The sequence below is a fragment of the Taudactylus pleione genome, unplaced genomic scaffold, assembly GCF_031769625.1.
Source record: "Taudactylus pleione unplaced genomic scaffold, aTauple2 ptg000520l, whole genome shotgun sequence".
Classification (NCBI taxonomy): Eukaryota; Metazoa; Chordata; class Amphibia; order Anura; family Myobatrachidae; genus Taudactylus; species Taudactylus pleione.
The window spans coordinates 10,592,346-10,614,500 of NW_028284922.1; the positions used below are offsets into that span (position 1 = coordinate 10,592,346).

A 22,155-nucleotide genomic window follows, 5' to 3' on the forward strand; every position below is an offset into this window, starting at 1 on the left:
ATATTTGTTATATATCCCCACCACCACCACCACCCAGCCAAACAATCCTTTTTGTTGGGCATAATCCATCTCCCTACTGCCCCTGTGCCAAAAGATGCTCCCCCCTGTGGCATAACCCCATCCCCTCACTTTATTACAGAACACAGTGGAGCGTGGGGCAGGTGGGACTGATCATCAGTCACCCCTTCTGCAGCTGATCCCTGGACACACAGAGATCAGCATGCCGGTGCTTGGAGAACTATGTTGCCCTCCTTGCAATTTCGGTATACGGCGCATGAGTCCCAGAGTGGCATTCGCGTGGCATTCTGAGGCAGGATTTCAGGAGTGATGTTAGCGGTCATCACTCCTGGGGGGAGGAGCAGGAAGAGGAAATCCGTTCTGCACATGTGAAGAACGGATTTCCTCCATGACAGACAGGGTATGGCACGGTCACATCTAAAGCACAGCTGGCATCCCATGCGACAGTGCCAGGTAAGTGGTTTATATAAAAGAAACATTTTAGTTACTACTGGTCGCAACCATGGATGTAACTACCTAGCTGCTGGGACCATTGTAGCTGATAAGAGTCATTCCTATTAAACTCCCCATCGCCTGATGAGTGGTCTCCTAACATTGCAGGGTAAATCATCAACCATAGTCATAATGAAATAATGACACAGAGACTTATATAAGGGGAAAGGAAGGTCAGCTTTATTTAATTTTAAACTAATTCAACTATTTAATGTATAACTGAACTAACTAATAGAATAAGAAAGAAAGACAGACAAAGTATGGTGACACAGAAAGAACGGCCCCACAATGCAAGATCACCAACTGCATACTCACATCGATCTTCTAAATGGGAGGCGAGCAGCCAGCTCATTACCACGCCCAAGGTATCCACCTCCCACCCCAATGACACGACGTGAGGCCCACCTAGTTAGGTGGTTGCCGCTGACCCCAGTAGGGTAAAATCAGCCTAAGCCATGTATTGGAAGGGAGAGCACCTCAAGCTCCAAAGACAGATGGCAACTGCTAACGTTCTTTCCCGCCACAAGAAAAGCCGACACCAAACAACTCAATAAATAAGGGAGGGAGGGCGGGAAACAGCTGACCAGAGAAATTTCTATAAAATGGCTGCCAAGCAGCATCTCTGAAATGGCACTGACCCACCCTCTCCCAATCCTATAGGCTAACCAAACCTAACCCCACCCCACAACACTACCTCACTAAACAACTAGCCCCTTCTTGTCTAGAGGCCGACACGCACAAGCTCGGGTGTTTACTTTAACTTCTTGCATATGAAATGCACTCCGTCCTAATATCCATCTTGTCTGCCAGCTGCACTCATAGGGCCTGATTCAGCAGTACCGCTAGTACACTGCTGAACGCAGATTCCTGATGTTTGGGAGTCGGCGCAGGATCCATTCTGCGAGTGTGCAGAATGGGTCCTGCTGACTTGCTCACAGACTGTCAGTGACTGATAGTCTGCTGCCATTTGTGGGCAGGGAGGGGGCGGCGATGCCCTCCGTTTCCCAAATCGGAGGCATGTCTCCGCCGTTGCGAGGGAGGGAAGAAGAAAGGATCTCCGTCAGCTGACTGAGATTTCCTGGTCTCTCCCTCTAAACTGCGCAGCCGGCTGCGGGACCACTTTGCAATTACGTTCCTTGCAGAATCAGGCCCATAGCTTGTTGTCAGTAGGCAACAGAGAACTTATAGAACTCCCTGCTGTGTGATCAGTGACACCACAAGGCATCTGAAGGAAGAATACACTAATTGTATTGTATATGCATCTACATATGTGTTTCCACATGCATTTGGCTTGAGCAATGTCATTTCCTGTTTGTCATAAACACATTTATTAATTCACCTAAATGCATGTTTGACACATATATAATGCATAGTCATTTCTGCATGAGACAGTCGCTTTTTCTATTGGTTCAGTGTTCTTTGTCTCCTACATATTTTATGTTTGCACGTTATTGTTATTATGTTGTCTATTTTGTTTTCATTTCCTGGTCTCTCTTTTTTTTTTTTAACTTGAAGTCAAAGTGGAAAGGGCAATTAAAGGTAAAGGATTTGTTACAGTGAAATAGTCCTGTGGTGTGACGTGTTAGTGGAATATGACTATCTGTGCTGTGTCTAGTCTCTGTATGATATTCTATAGATTAGTCATTTAAGAGGTGTTCAATTATAATTCTTTTCAGAATTTCACTAAGGTCACTGGTGGTCATTATCTAACAAAATACATTGGCAACTCAATCTCCAGGAAAGGGAGGTCCAGGTGCATCATTTTGGCCCCGACCCCTCCATCTTTTGTCGCAAATTGTTGTGGGGGCGGTGCTGCAATGACGCGATTAATAGCAAATCACATCGTCTGGTGCCTTGCCCCGCCCACTTTACCTAGAAAGTGCTGGGATGCAGAAGACTTGTCCATTTTTCTATGGGGCAGGGACACTCTACCCCAAATTCAGGAATATGTGTGCGCTATATAAATAACTGGTAATAAATAGACAATCAAAGCAAAATGCCTAATTTTATTTAACGTCTTCATTCACTCAAAGCGGAGTATATACAGCAACTTCCAATTATACAGCAGGGAGCACCCAAATCAAGTTTTTGCTGTTTTCGCCCACTGCGTTCTTTCTTAACTAAAACTCATTAGAAATAAATGCAATAATAGACCTATTATTCTGACCCCATCAATCATGCAGGCTGCATGATTGATGGGGTCAGAATAATAGGTCTATTATTGCATTTAGGCAGTTTTATCAGGAAAAATACATCCACCACACTATGCAAAAAAAAAAAAAAACCATACACTACAGAACAACAATGTAACATATTGCTATACCTGTGCCCTCATGGTCAAGTGAGACTCCTGATGTAATGTGTTTTATATCCTCATTTGTAGAATTGGCGTATTAATAAATAAGGGATCTGTGTGCAGCAGTGGTTGGCTGCAGTACGGCTGAATGGGAGGCTCCCCCTATTCATTAATATGTCATTGGTAATGTATTTTATTATTTTCCACTACTGCATAGCTGTCAGCAGGTTATATGAGGGAGGGGGCCACTGTGTAGTAGTCTGTTTTGGGTGCTCAGCAAGCGGAACAGGACCCCCCTTGACCTATAGGCTCATGTACACTACACAACCTTCACTCATTATATAGATACTCCTCTGTGTAGTATCTATATAGATAGATTATGTGCATTAACACTCTGGTCTGTGGTTAAGGTGTAAGACAGTGCTGTTCAAAGGCATTGTCCAACAGATGAGCATGCTTGTAGAATGTTCCGTGGGTGACCATGGTCCATCTGACCTGCCGGACATGACAGTGCTGTGTAGTCATGTACAGTAAGTTACCAGGGCTGCCATCAGAAATTGTGGGCCCAGGACTGACAAAACAGGCAGGGCCCCACTTCCCCGGTGTTTCTGCAATTCCAGCCCTGCAACATCTCTCCAATGCCAGCCAGCCCCCCTTCTGTCTCTGCCAGCCAGCCCCCCCTTCTGTCTCTGTCAGCCAGCCCCCCTTCTGTCTCTGCCAGCCAGCCAGCCAGCCCCCCCTTCTGTCTCTGCCAGCCAGCCCCCGCTGGACATGAAACTTACCTACTCTGGATGGCATGGACACTCCTCCTCACACGCCGCAGGCCGCGGCTCCTCCTCTCCCTTTCAGCGGCATGACATGTGCGTGCTGGCCGGGCTTGCAAAAAAAAGACAGCGGGCCCCCTGTCACTGAAATTGCACGGGGGTACTAGTGGTAGTGGCTGGTGAGTGGGTGGTAGGAATGGGATGGAGGGCGGGCGTTGGGAACGGCGGGCCCCCCTTATCTATCCGGGCCCGGTACTAGAGTACCGGCAGTCCCTCCCTTATGGCGGCCCTATAAGTTACTCTCACAGGACAAATAAATACCTTGGGGTAGATGTACTAAGCCTTGGAGCGGAGAGAAAGTGGAGAGAGATAAAGTACCAATAAATCAGCTCCTAACTGTCATTTTTCAAAAACAGCCTGTAAAGTGGCAGTTAGGAGCTGATTGGTTGGTACTTTATCTCTCCACTTTATCTCTCTACAAGGCTTAGTACATCTTCCCCTTATGTTTTCCTGGCCTTATGATGCAGGGCTTCAGGATATTTTTGTTTGGTGGATTGATCGGAGGATCAGTAATCACTCTGACTGTACATAAACTGGCATAATTGAGAGTAGTTAAAGCAAGCTGTCCCTGGGGACGAAGGTTGAATAACACCGCTATAATCCATCACGTACTTATGCTAAACACCCTTATAAAAGCTAAAAGTGCTCTTTCTGAGAGCAATACTTCTACTGGTTTAAATCATGAAGGAAGGACTTGCACATTTATTTATGATGAAATAGATTTGCTTTACAAGCATTACTTGCGATGGTTCTGAGGCAGCAGTAGATTACACTAGGCTTTCTTATTTCACAATGGCGCCCTAAAGATGATATATGTGTCTGGACGGCATTAAATTAAAGACACTAATTATCTCCATAAACAAGAACAGAGGTGTCAGCGTGTCTCCCTAGAGACTTGTATCACTGCAGTCCTGCGGCATAAAGAGAATAATCAGCTTCTTATTCAGATCTTCATAGAAGAAATAAGATGCAATCACTGATTTTTATGGGCGTCCAGAACATAAACAGCGTTTTTGGAGATTACAGTCCTGAAATGAAGTGAAAGTATAATTTTATAGTCCTGCTGCCTAATATAGCTATTAAACTAAGGGTCATATCCAATTAGCCAGGAAAACTTAACGTTGGAGAAGTTTTCGCACACTTCGCGTGTTTTGGTGCGATATGTTTGCGTCTTTTTTTTTTGCGTCTTTTGTCTATGGACGCTCCCGTTTTTCGCACTATCCTGCTGCAAAAGGCGCAAAAATGCATTTGCACGAAAACGGTTAGTGGAGAAACCAGCGAAAAGTACAGCAAGATATGGGGAAATCTGTCTGTACCCCATAAAAATGCTATTTGACATAGGAAATCAATTTAGTAGTGGGCGAAATAAAAGGTATTTGGGGTTCGTGAATTGTATTAAATGGCTGTTATAAGCATATTTGTATAACATTGGAAATATGATAAAAAGCAAGATTTTTGAGGGCCAAAATAAATGCTGCAGTTAAATTGGGGGTATTTTTTTGTGTCCTAATAGTGCACTTTTAAAAATGGTAAAAAATACATCTGAGTCAGCAACCTGCAATGCTTAAAGCATCTGCCCCATACATAGAGCCCCCCAAAATACCAGACCCACTACTTTAAAGTTTAAACCCATTTTTCAGCACTTCTAATTTTTTCACCCCAAAAATGATGTCATTATTGGCTAAATTAAGCTAATTAAAAAATAATTTTTGCCTAATTTGCCATTAGGGAGGATGTCCAAACAAGTCCTTACATTTTTAATCAAAAATAGGGATTTTGAAACTTTTCTCTCCTGTTCTGAGCTGGTGAAAACAGTTCGGTAGTCTTTGTCTCTGGAGTTTTTGCACATGCGAAATCTTCGGCAGTAGGATTGCATGATACGCATTTTTGGGCAAAAAGTTCACACCTGCGAACACTTTTAGACAAAACGCGGCTAATTGGATATGGCCATTTGTTTTGAATTAATACATAATATTTCCCTAAACTGGCATACAGCTGACCTGCTCATGTTGTTCTTCATATTTTTTTGCTATAAAATATACTGTTTCAATATAAGAAGATTAACAGTGGCTTCCATTACTTCTTGGTTACGTTCTATTTAGCACCTGGACAGCGGCGTCCTGCAGCAGTAACCAGGAGGAGCAGGTGATTGTGTCACCATTACAGGGACACAGAGGAGATACATTGCATATAGAGGCTTCCCTATATTATAGGCTTTCCTACAGTCTAAACTACATGTCCTGGATTAATAACTTTTTTCTTCTAAACTGCATCCTCTTGAATGCTGATCTTTGGCGATAAATGTATCTGAAAATGTGCCGAGACCATCATAATAGGCACCTAGACAGTGCCAGAGGCTTCCCATTGAAACCTATGGCAAACACTCGATCGTGACTAATGTAGATGATCAAGACATTTTTGGCCTGATTCAAAGGTGCGTGCTTGTACACTGTACACGATTTGTCATCAACAGAGAAAGTGGCATATGTGCTGTGCATCCACAGTTTCCTACATTTGCAAAAGGCTTTCAATATGTAGAAACTTCTTAGCATTATACAAACAGATATTCTGCAGAACACAGTCATCATGTCTAAGGTTCTAGATACAATTGATGGTAAGCATATCATCATGGAACACTGAAAAAAATAATGTCACACAATGCACAAGTGGGGTCTTGGCTGGAAAATCCATACTAATCCGAGCCTGCACATCCCTACATAATAATACTGTAGGAAGTCAGGTAACTGGAGTCCACTCTGAGAGTTATGCCTACAAAGGATGTCCAGACCCAATCGTGAGCCCCCCCCGATAAATAAAGCCCCAGGTATCTGGAGTCCACTCTGAGAGTTATACCTACAAAGGATGTCCAGGCCCAGTCATGAGCCCCGGCCACCCCAAATAAAGCCCCTAAGTATGTTTAAGAACCTTAAACAAAGGGGTGTGGATCATTAGGTCTACATTGTCTAGATAGACAATGTTTGGGTAGACAATGGAAGATAGACAGGCAATAGATAGACAGGGTCTGAAGGTCGACACACTAAAGGTCGACTGGTAACAAGGTCGACAGGTACTGAAGGTCGACAGGCAATAAATCAACAGGTACAGAAGGTCGACAGGCAATAGGTCGACAGGTACTGAAGGTCGACATGCAATATGTCGACAGGGTCAGAAGTTCGACACACTAAAGGGCGACTGGTAACAAAGTCAATAGGTATGAAGGCCGACAGGCAGTAGGTCAACAGGGACTGAAGGTCGACATGATCAGAAGGTCGACACACTAAAGGTTGACTAGTAACCAGGTCGACAGGTATGAAGGTCGACAGGCAGTAGGTTGACACTCATATAGTCAAATGGTCAACACTATTTATTTTTTTATTAGGGTCAGTGTTATGGTGGGTACACACTGGGCGATATTACTGAGCGACTGCACGATTACGACAACGTAATCGTGCAATCGCTCAGTAATCGTGCACAAATCGTGCACTTTTATGTCAGAAACGACCAGCGATGCGCACTCTCGCTGGTCGTTTCCAACATTGTCCATCGCCTGAACATGCAGCACAATCTGACGATGTCGTCAGGTTGCTGCATGTTCGGGGATGGGGGCAGAGAGCCCGGCGCTGAACGATATCGCTAATGATATCGTTCAGCGGGTGTGCTCAATGTCATGAACGACATTGAGCACACCCTGCCGGGGACACACTAGACGGTATCGCTCAGGGAGCATATCGTCTAGTGTGTATGCACCATTAGGGTTAGGCACTTACTCCGACGGGTCGACACTCATATAGTCAAATGGTCAACACTTTTTTTTTTCTGTTCGGGTTAGTGTCAGGGTTAGGTACTTACTCCAACGGTTAGGTACTTACTCCGACGGGTCGACTAGTAACAAGGTCGACAGGCAGTAGGTCGACACTCATATAGTGAAATGGTCGACACTTTTTTTTTTTTAGGGTTGGTGTTAGGGTTAGGCACTTACTCTGACGGCTAGGGTTAGGCTCTTACGCCCGCGATTAGGGTTTGGCGCTTACCCCGACGGTTAGGGTTTGGCACTTATCCCGACAGGGCTAGGCACTTATCCCGACGGTTAGGGTTAAGCACTTACCCTGACGGTTAGGGTTAGGCTCTTACTCCGATGGTCAGGGTTAGGCTCTTACTCCGACGGTTAGGGTTAGGCACTTACTCCGACGGTTAGGTTCTTACTCCGACGGTTAGGGTTAGGCACCAGGAGGGAGGGTTAGGGTTAAGTACCAAGAGGAGGGTTAGGGTAAAGTTTTCGGCTAAAAAGCAAAACAAACCATGTGTCGACCATTTGCATGTCGACCATATGAGTCTTGACCTAATTACCATGTCGACCTTCAGTACATGTCGACATTACCAGTCGACCTTTAGTCTGTTGACCTTCTGACCTTGTCAAACTTCAGTTCCTGTCGACCTTGTTACCAGTTGACCTATAGTGTGTCAACCTTCTGACCCTGTCGACCTTCATAGCTGTTGACTTTCATATATGTCGACCTTTAGTGTGTCGACCTTCTGACCCTGTCGACCTTCAGTCCCTGTCTGTTTATTGCCTGTCTATCTTCCATTGTCTACCCAAACATTGTCTATCTAGGCAATGTAGACCTAATGACCGGATACCTAAAAAAAAAGCTTGGAATATGAATAGGGAGGCTCTGTAGCAAATAAAATATCTCTAGTTACAGCTTTTATTGTTATACTCACAGGTTGGGTGCTGAATTTTTTACTGTAAACATGTTCTTCCACTAGTGTGCGACGGAGCATGAGTGGTTAGTTGAACAACAGTTTGAATGGCACAATATGTCTGCCATTGCTTATAGCTGCTGCAGATTTTAGAAAATGTATATGTACCAAACAATGGAATGGTGCTACAGTATCTAGTGTTTAATAGAGTGATATTTGGTTGTAACTTGGAACACACCTTTTATTGGCTACTACAAAATTTTGCCATAGTTTATTATTTTTCCATTTATTTGTTTTAAGTTTTAACATGTATGTTTGTGTTCCCAGCAATCAAGGAGACTAAAGAAGCTCTAGAGAATGTCAGTGTATCTGTGGAAGTCCTTCAAGAGGCAATGGACAGGCTGCAAGCAGACCTCACAGATGCCAAAGTACAGTTAAACAGCACACTGAGCGACCCAGCATGTTTCACCAACGTAGCATTAACTCACTGCAACAAAATCAAGAATTCTCTATCTCAGCTGAAGGTCAACGCAAACTTCAGTACGGTAAGAAAAAATAAATAAAAATCAACCCTATAAATGCAATTTGAATGAAATGTGCAAAGTAGGCAGACGCTACATCAATATATGTTAATAATAATGATCTAGATCAAGTTCAGACTGGCTGTCTAGAGGTTCTGACATTCATCAGAAGAGCCGCCATTTTGGAGCGGCAATTTTGACACCCTAGTGGTACTAAAATAAAAGGAACAGGATCACAAAAAACTCTCTTCCAATTATATTAATGTATAATAATTAACATAACAAATAAAAAACGCGTACAAAGGTAACATAATTTTTTTTTATTTACGTAGAGAATGTCCAAAACCTTTTTTATTAAGAAAAATGATCTCCTAGGGTGTAGTGCAATGGGAATCTTCATACCTGGTGATCCAGTGAGAATAAAAATATAAAACTCTAATTCATAAAGACAACAGTTTGCTGGGAGCACTTGGTGCTGTATAACTAAAGCTGGGTACACACTTGTCGATAAATAATTTGTTCAATCAACGAATGATACATCGCGAGTGAATCAGCGGAAGTGTACACCCGATATGTCATTCACATATCAGGTTGGCCCTGCAGCACAGACGATGCCGATATATCTTCAGGATATATCGGTGCGTCTGGCTGTGTGTACAGGCAACCCGCTGATTGGTTATACACTGGCTGCAGGAATCGCCAACACTACACTGATCTCACAACTGGGAGGGCAAATTTAAATGATTGCCCTGTTGTGATGTCAGGCAAGACACATCAAGCAGCTGATCAGCTCCAGCAAATCTCATAAGGATATCTATCTATCTATCTATCTATCTATCTATCTATCTATCTATCTATCTAATTGCATGCTCTGTATAAATGTACTGATTGCGGAACTCTTTACTGCAGAGCACTATTGATTATCCAGTGACTTAAACAACGTCTAAGGTTAGCTGGCTATAATTATTGTTAACTCTTACTGCAATTTAGTTTATATAATATATACATAAGTGTATGGTGATTGTGGCTATTAGTTATTCCACTGTTGCCTTACAGACTATCATCACTTTTTGATTTTCACATTCATGTAGTTGATTTTTGTCATAGATGTTCTTCAAAATACATCTGTCATAAATAATACTTGATGTTCTGTGAACTGCTGGTAATTCTACAGACTGCAGGATAATGCTGGTTGCTACTATGGTGTGACCCTTCTGGGCATTACTGGCAGCTATTTTGTTAGCCATGCTGGATAATGTTTGGCATTATAAGATGTAATACAGGGTACTAAAGAGGATACACTTGGTTGCAGTCTATGGGCACTAGAAAGTGTGGAATATTAGTTGGCAGTACTGGGGATGATACTGGAGTATCTGCTAGTTAATTCTGATACTGTAGTTATTGAGCATAATATTATGCTGCTGGATAACACTGGCCAATATTTTGGATGTCCACATAAATAAGACACCAAACACTTTGGTGTGGAAGGGTTTTTTCAGTCCCACTCTTGCCTTGACCTGTATCTTAAAATAATAAAATAATATATAATTAATGTTATTTAAAATTGTCTTCCTTAGTTACCGGACACAAACCAGTATCTCCACAAATTAAACAATGTTCTCAAAACGGATCTAAGCAACTTGGTGCAAAAGGTAAGGTGAGCAATGTTTGGGGCAGTGGTTCCCAAACTGTGTGTCGCGGCACCCTGGGGTGCCTCGGGACACTTTCAGGGGTGCCTCCGGTTGGTGGTCCAGCACCAAACCAAATTATTTATGGTCAATGTAATGTAAATATGTAGACAAATCAGAAGTACAAACCTGTCACCCACCACATAACTGAACATAAGAATGGCAGGATGACCGGTAAGCACAATTTACTTCACTTTACTACATTTTCGTCTGAATTTCTCAATAACAAAATTTTGGCTTAGGTGTCGTGAAAACAATGCTGATACTCTAGGGCGCCGTGATTCAAAAAAGTTTGGGAACCACTGGCTTAGGGTATTTTTTTTTTTTTTATGACCTGATTATGGCATTTTTAAATATGTTTTAGTTATTTATTTCTATGCATTTTTTTTACATTTTGTTTAGTTTTACTATACTATTGACTTTTTATTTTATTTATTTTTTTTTTTTGATATAGTGAAGTCGATTTCATAACCTGAATTTGACTTTCCATGTATATAAAACCTGTCTAAATTATTATGCCTTCAGGTGTTACTATTCACATGTTACAAAAGACTTTTAAATATCTATGGTTAACTAATGTGGTTAAATTAACATTGGATGTCTATCTCTTTGTTTGAGGTTAATACGAACATAATTTCTTTACATACTGTTTCTGTTAAAGTGGTTCTTTACTGACATATGCACCTTGTATACTTTGTTGTTGCCCTCTAAAAAGCTTAATACAGCCATAATAAATAGCCAGACTACAGTACATTGTAATTTAAATTTCAATGTGTTTTCCAGTATTATAACTGGTCCCTGGACACTCCTAACACTAGCTGTTAACATTTGTATACATTTCCCTTTGGGTCATCAAACCCTGCTCCATTTAATACCTGTAGTCATTTATGCACTTTGATCATTGTATTCTGTAGATGTTTATGAAGGGCTTCTCTATTTGAAATTATGTTTTTTGTTTCTATAATTTGCATAGGGTTATGCTGCTTTCAATAGCACTCCGGAAATGGTACATAATCAAACCAAAAACATCGAGGAAGGTGAGCAGTATTTTTTAATATTGACCTCTTTATGTATGGATTAGAAAGGGGTTAGTAAATGAAACTATAACTTGATAATAATGCATTGGTAATTTGTTATAGCCTTTGGAGTATATATAATAGGCTGTGATTTCCGTGAACCAGCACATCGATTAAGCCTATAAATTTAAAGCAGCAATAATTTAACCACTTGCCTGGTGTGGTCGCATCATGTGACATGCAGATCTATGTACTAAGAGAAGGATGAAGTGCTAAATGCAGATCCATGTACATGCCACTTATCGATATGTACTATTGGATTTTCCCTGCTGGTGTGCTGCCAGCGCTGGCTAGATGTGTGATTAGTGCGCTGCCATATTATACCAACCTGTCTGGTTACTTACTGACTCCAGTCTTCTCCTGCACTGGCATCGCGTTCCCTTGCTGCCGTTATCTGCCTCTTTAGTCCCAGGACCAGGGAGAGGATTGAAGGGGTAGGGAGTCCGCCTGACTCAGATGGCTGCGCGGCAGACAGGTCATGCAAACGCTGGAGGTCGCGCAGCTAAGGGCTTGTGGGGTGCTGCAGGAGGCAGCGAGTTATAGTAAAGACACTGCTGAAGGGTCTTTGCAGCTTTCTAAGTACACATTGCGCTAGTAGGCGAAGCAGGGGTGGCTCTGACACCACAATAAGGGGCATATTCAATTCCTGGTGAAAAAGTCCTGTACTTTTCGCATGCTGGACTTTTCAATGCAGAAAAGCATCGCGCGCGTGCTCGCTTTTCGCCGTATTCAATTAGAAATCGGTGGAAACGGGAGCCGGCGAAACTGTAATATGCGAAAAGTACTGTCAGATTTGAGGAAATTAGCCTGACACCCCCCAAAAGATGGTCTGACATTGGGGATCAATCTAGATACCCCCGAATATCCCTGCTGAAGGTATTTGGGGGTACTTAAATGCTCTCATTAGCTGCTATTTTGCGTCTTTGCAGAAGTGGTGAAGAATAGCATTTAGCTGGTTTTTAGGCTCAAAATAAGTAGTCTCAGCAAATTTGGGGTACCTGGAGATCGTTAAAAATCCACCTACCGCAAGCACCTGCAAAACTAAAAACACCTGGGGCATACTTGGGGACCCCCGTGGAGTCTATTCGCTACTTTTTAAGTTTGTCCCCCAACTTTGAACTTTTTCACCCCAAAACGAAAGTACTTGTTTGGGGCAATCTAAAGACTTTTTAAAACTTTTTTTGATGTAGTTTACCTTTGGGGGACTGTCCCAAAGGTGCATGAGGGTCCCTGCCGCTTTGCACCCCAAAACCCCAATTCTGCACTTTTTTTTCGACACCTATTCATAGGCGACATTTTTTCGCAGGTCCCATTGCATTGAGTTTCCACACCGGCAAAAAGTCTTTGGAATTGAATACGGAGGAAACTTATCGCATGGCGAAATGACGTCACTTGTGATACTTTTCCGCAGAAACTGTCTTATTGCGGATAATTGAATACCGCCCTAAGTGTACTAATAGTACAATGACACCATGGTCGCAAACAGTGGCGGCTCCAGTTGGGGCTGCAGCGCAGTCCAAAATTCAAATAGGGGAACCACATCAACTGCCATCTCAAATGCTGGGCTGGATACGGGATCCCGGCATCCCGCACAAATGCCCAAATGCCGGTGTATGTGCATACACTGTGTACAAAAACACTCCATTGGTGCCTTTGTACAGAGATCCGTCTGTATCCGAATCAGCCCCTAAATTTGCAGCCTTAATCGCCAAGATCTCGCTGTTTCATGGACACTGCACCCTATTACATACAGTATACCTCTTTATCTCTCCTCTGATAATGAGTGTGTTATAGGGGGACTGTCAGGGGTTTACAGTATACACAGGGGCGTATCTATAATGGGTGCAGGGTGTGTGGGGAACACGGCCCCTGGGTCCAGGGGGGCCCCACACCACACACCCTGTACCCATAATATTACTTACCTCTCCGGAGTCCCACGTTGGCGCTGGCGTCCGGCGCTGTAAAACTACTGGAAAATGTCCGCGGCCATTTTCCCGTCGTTTGTGCATGCGCAGTACAGGGAAAAAGGCTGTCGGTGATCTGTGCATACACTATAGACTCTGAGCACAATCTAGTTCCCAGAGTCTATAACTCCGGCGCTGGCCGCGCACAGCTCAGTGCACTGCCGGCCACCGGGGGGAGAGGAGGGGGCCCGTGTCGGAGACTGCACACAGGCCCCCTCCTCTCTAGAAATGCCCCTGAGTATACAGTGTTATACTTTTTAATACGGAAAGCAGAATAAATTGAATCCAGAGCTTTAATATAATTCTGATCTTATATTTTGTTTAGTAACCGCAGTTTGATCATTTCTTGCACAATATTTTTGTAATTTCTTTCAAGTGTTTTTCACGCACACTGATAAAGTCAGTGGAGAAAAATGTCTGCCCATTCCATGCTAAAAGAATCTTTGTAGTAAATTCACTAGTAATTTATAGCCATAGTATTAGGATTTTAAAGAGAGGGATAGAGATTAGTGAAACTATGGTTACACTTTTTGTGAAACATCTGTTTCTCAGAGACGCAAAGTTAGGGTGATGCCACCTTCGTGCTCCACTTCTCACCCACCATTCCATGGAATGCCATCCAACATTGTATTTATAACTGCGCATTTGTATAGAGTTGGAGAGATAATGGTCAGCTCACTGTGTGGTGTGGCTGGGGCAGAACTGGCCATAATCTGCTAGCCAAGTAAAGTACATTTTTTGTGGCCGAATGCAGAATGAGGTGAATATTTGGCTGAAGTTTTTGACAAATGTTGCTCATCTCTAGTGGACCATAATCTAAGAGGAATCAATTAAAACGTGCCTAGCTAATTTCTTGTGCAACTAACTTATTTTGTCGAGTGTCAAGAAAATACAAATGTGGTCACTTAGGGGCATGTTTATAACAATTCGCATCTCAGATGTGGATGGAATGTGATAAATTTGCCCAAATTCTCATTGCAATATTTGAATACATTGCAAAGATGTATCAAATATCGCATGCAGGGACAGAGCTTGTGAGAAAGATCTGTCCCTGTGAATCCTCTCCCTATACTTCACTCTGCTTACACTTACATCCGTTCAAGTGATCGGTGACCTAGTGAGCTCCTCGATGATCCGGTCATCTGATAGCTGTGTGTGACCCCGGTCATCTGATCCTTGCAGTAAATGGAGGATGCCGCCGAGGCTTCACTGCATCTCAGTTTACAGATCAGATGACCGGGGCACCAATCACGGAATGGAGGGAAGTGTTTGTTTTTGGTTTTTTTTTAATTGACTGTGATCAGCCTGTGGTCTATCAGAAACATAGGCTGATCACAGAAGCATAGTAAGGGCTCTGCTCTACATGTCAGCAGGCAGAGAAGGCTGAGCTAGAGTAGGGGAAGCAGAGGAAACCTGCATAATGCCATCGCTAGATAGCATTATTCCTCCTAGTATTTTTTCACATTATACTTAAGTACCTTTGAGCAGATCACATTTCCCATTACAGGTATGGGAAATGCGATCTGCTAACTAAAAAAAATGCTAATTTACGGGCTTGGAGGATAAATTTAGCAAATTCTCCTCCAATTGCCCTTTCACACATTTCTGTGATACTAAAATAATCTCAAAAGGGTGTGAAAACACTCATTTTCACATCTATTGGTAAAATAAAGATTGATAAATATTAAATATGCCCCTCAATTATGAATAAATCTTTCACTTATGTAGAAAACACCATCATATTCTACTACGAAAATAAAATATTTTCAAAACTGTTCTGTGAAATACTCCCCATATTTCTCATTTCATATTTATCATGTTTCCCCCTGAAATTTCCCTAAGTGTTCCCAATTCTACCCAAAAACTCTGTCAGAATGAATTGACCCTCGTTGTCAAAATAAAATGTGGATTTACAAATACAGTGCAGAATGGTGAAGCCAAATCAAAGATTGTGGCTGAAACATTGGGACTTTGTGAGATGGGATGTCCCACTGTCAAACTTGTTTAGTCTCTAAACTACTTCTCTAATTCTAAGACAGAAAGAAAACACATTATTTTTATATTTAATGGGCTCAGCATAAACTACATTAATGAAAATGCCTATGTCTGAGATGTTTTAATGGTGTAATACAGCTAAAACATCCTGACAATGCCTCGTTTTCTGCTTTCATTACTCTGGTTTGTAGTCTCTCTCTGTAAAGTCGGCATGTTTAGCTGTTCATGACTAATCACATGTTTTGTTTTCCATTATTAACAAAAATCTCTTTGGACCTGTTTTTGGAATTATAACTCAGCCATTCCCTGTAAGTCTTTCTTAGATGTTATCTCTTCACAGACGGCCGTGTGTTTCCTCCATACCTAAAGTCAGAGCTTTCTTTCATCTAGATTACTAACTATGGGCCCGATGCTGAGGTGGGGGTAAAGCAAAAAAGAGCAAGTAACCGGGCACCTTGGCAAAACCATATTGCAACGCAGGTGGGACAGATTTAAAATGTGCAGAGTGATTTAGATTTGAGAGGGGTGTTTCCTATCCCAAATATAAATTTTTCAGTATATGTGCGCTGCATGCAAAAACAGCCAGTATTTACCCTGCATGCAAAAATAAAATAAGAAGTGCTTGCCCCACTTGCATTGCAACATGGTTTGTCCAGGTACACAGTTACTTGCTCATACTCCTGCCCCAGAATCAGGACCTCTGTGTGGATGGCCCTATGTTGTGTCCATTTATCATGGATGGCATGTATATAATCTACCTTACATAAAGTAGTAATATCCATTATATATATTATGCCAACATATTACGTAGCAGTGTACAATCAGATCGTTCTACTCTGACTTAACCTACTTGTTGGTAGGTGAACTCTAATCTAGGTTAACCTACCAACATGTCTTTAAATGGTGGGGAAAGACCCAACATATAAAAGCAACACAGGTGGCTCTGTAGTAGAAACGGAACTTTCTTAGGTGCTAATCACTGTGCCACTTGAGTGCAGGGGCATATTTATAATGGGTGCAAGGTGTGCGGTGTCCAGGGGGTCCCACACCCTGCACCCATATATTCTTTATACTTGCCTGCCTGAGTGTGACCATTTTCCTGGTGACTTACGCATGTGCAGTACAGCTGTCCCTGGGAAAATGGCACAGGCGCCATTTTCCCGGAGGCCCGTGCATGCGCAGTGGATTCTAGCACTAAGCCAAAATCTATTGCTGCAGCCGCCGGCCACCGCAGCAGTGGGAACGCTAGAGAGAAGAGGGTCTGTGCATGCGCTGGGTCCGGCGTGCACGAGCCCCGCTGAGCGACTGAAGTTCAGTCGCTACGGGGCTCGCAACAAGACGGGGTGGCTGTCAATGTTGATTGACAGCTCGTCCCGTTTTGTGGGCGGGTAGGGGGAGTGGCTGCACAAACGCAGGGATTCCCTTAGGAACGCCTGGCGTTTGTTGGGCAGTCCAATTGACATCACTATTGATGTCAGTAGTGTACTTCCTGCTCTGTTAGAGGAGGAAGTCCATTCGGCCTTGCGGCAGCTAGACCCTACCCCAGGGTCTCGTCGTAAGGCTGATGGTCGCGATTATCGCGACGGTCTCCAGCCCGCTTGCACAAGCTGTGGGTGGTCACCCACAGCTTTGCGAGCGGCCGGAGACCAAATAAAAAAACACGCGCACAAGCCCTGGGAGCGGCCGCCAGCAGCGAGCGGCTCTGAATCAGGGCCTGAGTTTTCACAGGGGCCCCCTCCTCTCTTAAAATGCCCCTGCTTGAGTGCTTTTAAACAAAAATACATTTACTGCAATAATGTTTTTTGCAGTTTGCATACACAAGGACAATATTCTGACATGTGTTTGACGTACACGCAGTACTGTGAACATTCTCTGCCTTCAGGTTTGCTATATGTGATTAGGTCAAAGTTCAAAATATTAAAAAGCATAGCAAGGTCTTCAGGAACACACCTCTGTCATGTCTCAACATCACAAGCACAACATGATGACAGTTCTTGAAAACTGATCCCATGGGCAAAATAAAAAAAATGCCTTAAATCTAAAAAGCTGAAATCAAAAGTTAAAGAAAAAATTCTTTAACTACTATTTATGAAATTTACAGTCTGGAAGGAAAAGGAAATTCTGACTTTACACCCAAAATTCCATTAACAAGTGTGTATTTTGATTCACGATTCATCCTGTGCCTTGTTTTGCCTCCGTCATGGTATATTTTGTGAGTTCATTTTCTTTGACTGTGTGAACTAGTTTAAATGTACACCAGGAATGGGCAGCCCTTGGATCTCCATCTTGTTGGTGAACTACATCTCCCAGCATTCCCATCATGGGTTTGTAGTTCAGCTGCAGCTGGGATACCTAAAATTGTCCAGCACTGATCATAAATGATGGGTTTTTTTGTATATTTTTTTTTTCGTAGATGTGAAGAACATTCTAGAATCCATTGGAGCAAATATCACAAACTTTTCCAAAATGATTCCAGTTATCCATATAACGTCCAACTTAACGTCATATCTAACACAGAGCGAAATGTATGTTCGGGACTATTATCCTGTAGTTGAACAATATGACTTTTACAGGTACAGTACTAACTCTGGTTTCTCTTAGACTAGCTCAGTCTTCTCTTCTCCTCTCAGGTTTAAAGTATTAAGTGTCCCTGCAAATACAACTTTAACAACCAGTCCGGTAGTTGAAATGTCACAGGTGTTGAAAATAGATTCAATACAGTATAAAAATTTTATAAGACTGTGAGGCGTATTCATCAACACTAAATTAACGGTTTTAAGGACGTTTTTCCTTAATTACCATTTTTTTGTAAATATCACTGATATCTCCTGGTTAAGTGCGTCTGCGTTAATTTCTACATTCCTTATACTTTAGCATGGGGATATAGAAATTAGGCTATTCATTAAGTTCCAAAAATGATGTATTTTTGGAATTTGATGGTGTTGCTGTACGCCATTCTCAGATGGCGTACAGCCCCTGCAAGGCTACACAAGCTACCGTTTACACGGAAGCTTGAGTAGCAGCGGGACATACTGCTTTCACCGTGAGCAGGTCCTCCTCCGGCTCCCTCCTCTGGCTGGACTGTGTGCCCTCCCCGCTGCTGCATGCTGCTGCTGTCGGGAAGCGTCTCCCCTCCGTTCCCCTGTGACACTTGCAAGTGCTTCTTCAATCAACTGTTTGTTTACTATAAACAGTTAATTGAAGAAGAACTTACAATTGCCACTGGGGGAACAGACAGAGATGCTTACCAGCAACTGCAGCATGTAGCGCCGGGGAGAACAGAGGAAAGTATTTTAAAAAAATAAATAAATTGCAGCCCCCTATGCCCAGCTCACATCTCCCCACCAGCCGTGTCCTGTACCTGAAGAGGATAGGCTGCATGTGACAGCCCCTGGGTTCCGCGGGAGCTGATGGTGCACAGTGAATGACAGCCGGGAAGGAAGGGGGGGTTGTGGGGGGACATGCAGGAGCTGTCAAAGTGGATGGAGCGGGCAGTGGGGGTGGGAGCCGGACATGCCGCCGGGGCTTATGGAGCGGGGAGACACGAAGGATGGCAGTGGAATGTGGATGCAGGTAGGGAAAAGTATCTGTTTTCTGAAAAGCTGTCATCGCAAAAATGACAGTTTTTTGGAATAGATACTTATGGAGAGGAGAAATTATGAATTTATGTCAGAGCAGACGCTCACTTTTGCCACACCCCTTTTCTTCATCCAGGAGAGGTTGTTGAAGCTCTAGATGTGATATCTCTCATCTCTTTTGATACAGTGCCTCCACCAAATGATCTTCTCTGATTTCTGGGGAGGTGGATTCTTCCACCAGGGGACGACTCATGAGACCCCTTGTACTGTACATAAGCAAGGTCGGACTGTTCCACCAGTGTACAGGGGAAATCCCTGGTGGGCCTCACTGCCTGTGGGCCTCACCCCCTCATCATTGTCTTGAAAGACTGCTTAGCTGCTGCCATCTTGTCTTGTGTTAGCCCCACTGCCTGACTTACACTTGCATCGGGTACTATCACCTGGTGCCTCTCAACCTCTACACTGTTACTCTGTCACCTGTTCTCTCTCTGTTCAGCTGGACAGGTAGGGGAGCTCATGCTGCTTGTCCTGGGCACTCTTTTGGCAACTCTGGCAGTGTTTTATGTGGTGCACTGTTGCCCCCAATATGCTCACTAACTGAGTCACTTCTTAGCTTTGCATAGTGTTCACTGAGCTCCTGCGCCTCCCTATTGCATTTCAGACTAGCTTATCTTCCCAGTGCAGCTCACTACCCATACAGTCACAATATAGGTCAGTTATCTATCTCCACTTGACTACTAACAAAGTCAAGACAATTGTGAACTTGGATTTGAACTTGGACCTGCAACTTGACTCAGATCGTGGATATCAGTACTCGAGGGGAATGGAAGTATCACCTGAAGAGTAACTTGAATCCATGGTAACTCTTTACGTTCCTATCCTCAGGGTTGGGGTATTTATGTCTTCCAAGATCACAGGACACACTCTGGTCTGACCCTCTTAATTATGCCAACAACAGGGCCCTCTTCTACCCAAGCAGTACTCATTCAATGGGATACCTACATTACGAAATATGGGCCTGATTCAGACCCGTTCGCTATTTGCCGTCGTTCGTTTAAAAACAAGGGTTGGCTATTCAAATGATCCGTTCGCAAATTGCAGTCTGTTCACACCTCTAAGTCTGAACGAGCGAGCAAAACATACGCTCGTTTATTTGATAAAAACGCCCCCTGGCCGCTCGCACCATACGTCATGTCCGCTATTTATTAGATTAATCGAGTACATCGACCAGCGTATGAACTGCTCGCTATTCTTGTGGTTGGTTTTTGCTACCACAATCTTGCGAGCAGTTCTGGCTATAAAATAACCCAGTGACGTGGTCAATGACGCTGCTGTATTAATTATGCACACCCATAAAACGCCCGTTTTGACCTTTAAGCACGCCTGCGTTCGGATCTCCACTCCCCATTTTCAAGCACCTTCCCCTGTTACCACCCACATACGCCTCATTCTGTCACTCAAAATAGCAGGCATTCGCTATATTGCGAGCACATGAATTTCGGCCGCACTGACTGGTTCGCGCATGCGTATAACGATCCGTACGCATGCGCAGATGTGCGAACATCGCTCGGAACGAGCGTACTGCCGCTAGCGAGTGGCTCTGAATGAGGGCCCATATTTGGCAAAGGATAAATGTTGTGATAAGTGATACACAGTACAATATTATAAATAAGTGATAGGCAGGATAAATTATATTTACTCATTACAGTGCACCTTTCACCATAATGTACACTTATCAACATACTGCATTGAGCGTTGTAGTTGCTCAATTTGATTTTGAACTATATAAAAAACTGGATTAATATATTTTTAGCAGCAACCTTAATATGCTGAAGTTGAAGGGCTCCATCTTGGATCTATTTGAATAATACATGCATAATAATAATAATAATAATAATAATAATAATAATAATATAAAATTATGCATTATATGAGAAAAGAGTGTAATAGATCCTGCAAGTGATATATCCTTATTGTACGATCTTTCATAAAGGAATGCTATAGCTTGCAGGATTTATTGAGGGCAAAAGTGAAATGGTGCAGCAACCAATCAGTAATTCTTAGCTTTGTTTAATCTAATGTAAGTTACACAAAGCAAACAAATGCCACCAAGCGACGTCCATTCTAAGGGGGTAATTCAGACCCGGTCGCAAGTGGCAGGACGCTCGCAAGCGGGTCGATGTTCCTCACTGCGCATGCGCACGACGGATGTAGCTCCGTCGTGCGCATGCTCGATACCCGGCGAGCGACGGGCTTGCCATCGCTTCGGGTCTCGCACCAAAGGGGGCGTGCTGTCGATGTTGTTTGACAGCACGCCCCCTTTGGTGGGCCTGCCGGGGGCATGCCTGCCAGACGGAGGCGTTCCCATGGGAACGCCTACCGTCTGAAGCCGGCCCCACTGACATCACTAGTGATGTCAGTGGGAGTGATTTTGGCTCTGATAGAGCCAAAATCACTCCAGGGCTTGCGGCAGGGAGACCCTACCGCAGGGTCTCCGTTGCAAGTCCGATGGTCGTGATGGTCAAGACCATCGCGACCATCTTTTTGGCCGCTCGCATATGCTGTGGGTGGTCACCCACAGCTATGCGAGCGGCCAGGAAGCCGCTCCATTTTCATGGAGGAGGGCACTGATTCAGAGCGAGCGCTCTGGTCAGAGCATTCAGCTCTGAATCAGGCCCTAAGTTCTTTGTTTAGTAACATAGGCCCTGATTCAGAGCCGCTCGTAAGCGGCCGCTCGTTCGTTCTGACCGATGTTCGAACCAGTCAGTGCGGCCGAAAATCGTTTGTTCGCTATATAGCGAATGCCTGCTATTTTGAGTGACAGAAGGAGGCGTATGTGGGTGGTAACAGGGGAAGGTGCTTGAAAACGGGGGTGTGGAATTCGAACGCAGGCGTGCTTAAAGGTCAAAACGGGCGTTTTAAGGGAGTGCATAATTAATACAGCAGCGTCATTGACCACGTCACTTGGTTTTTTTTACTCAGAACTGCTCGCAAAATAGCGG

At 43.5% G+C, this 22,155-nt stretch overlaps 1 protein-coding gene across 16 annotated transcripts in view; it reads left to right on the plus strand.

Annotated features, from left to right (window-relative positions):
- PROM1 (prominin 1) overlaps positions 1 to 22,155 on the plus strand; it is a 238,200-nt gene that overhangs the window by 117,811 nt on the left and 98,234 nt on the right. For all 16 annotated transcript variants that reach the window (XR_015870062.1, XM_088450647.1, XM_088450645.1 and 13 more), the window contains 4 exons: positions 8,659 to 8,876; positions 10,430 to 10,504; positions 11,514 to 11,577; positions 17,989 to 18,148. Coding sequence is in view for 15 of the 16 variants with exons in the window: in XM_088450647.1 (XP_088306773.1) it covers positions 8,659 to 8,876; positions 10,430 to 10,504; positions 11,514 to 11,577; positions 17,989 to 18,148 (517 nt within the window). In the remaining variant the exon portion in view is untranslated. The remainder of the gene's footprint in view (positions 1 to 8,658; positions 8,877 to 10,429; positions 10,505 to 11,513; positions 11,578 to 17,988; positions 18,149 to 22,155) is intronic.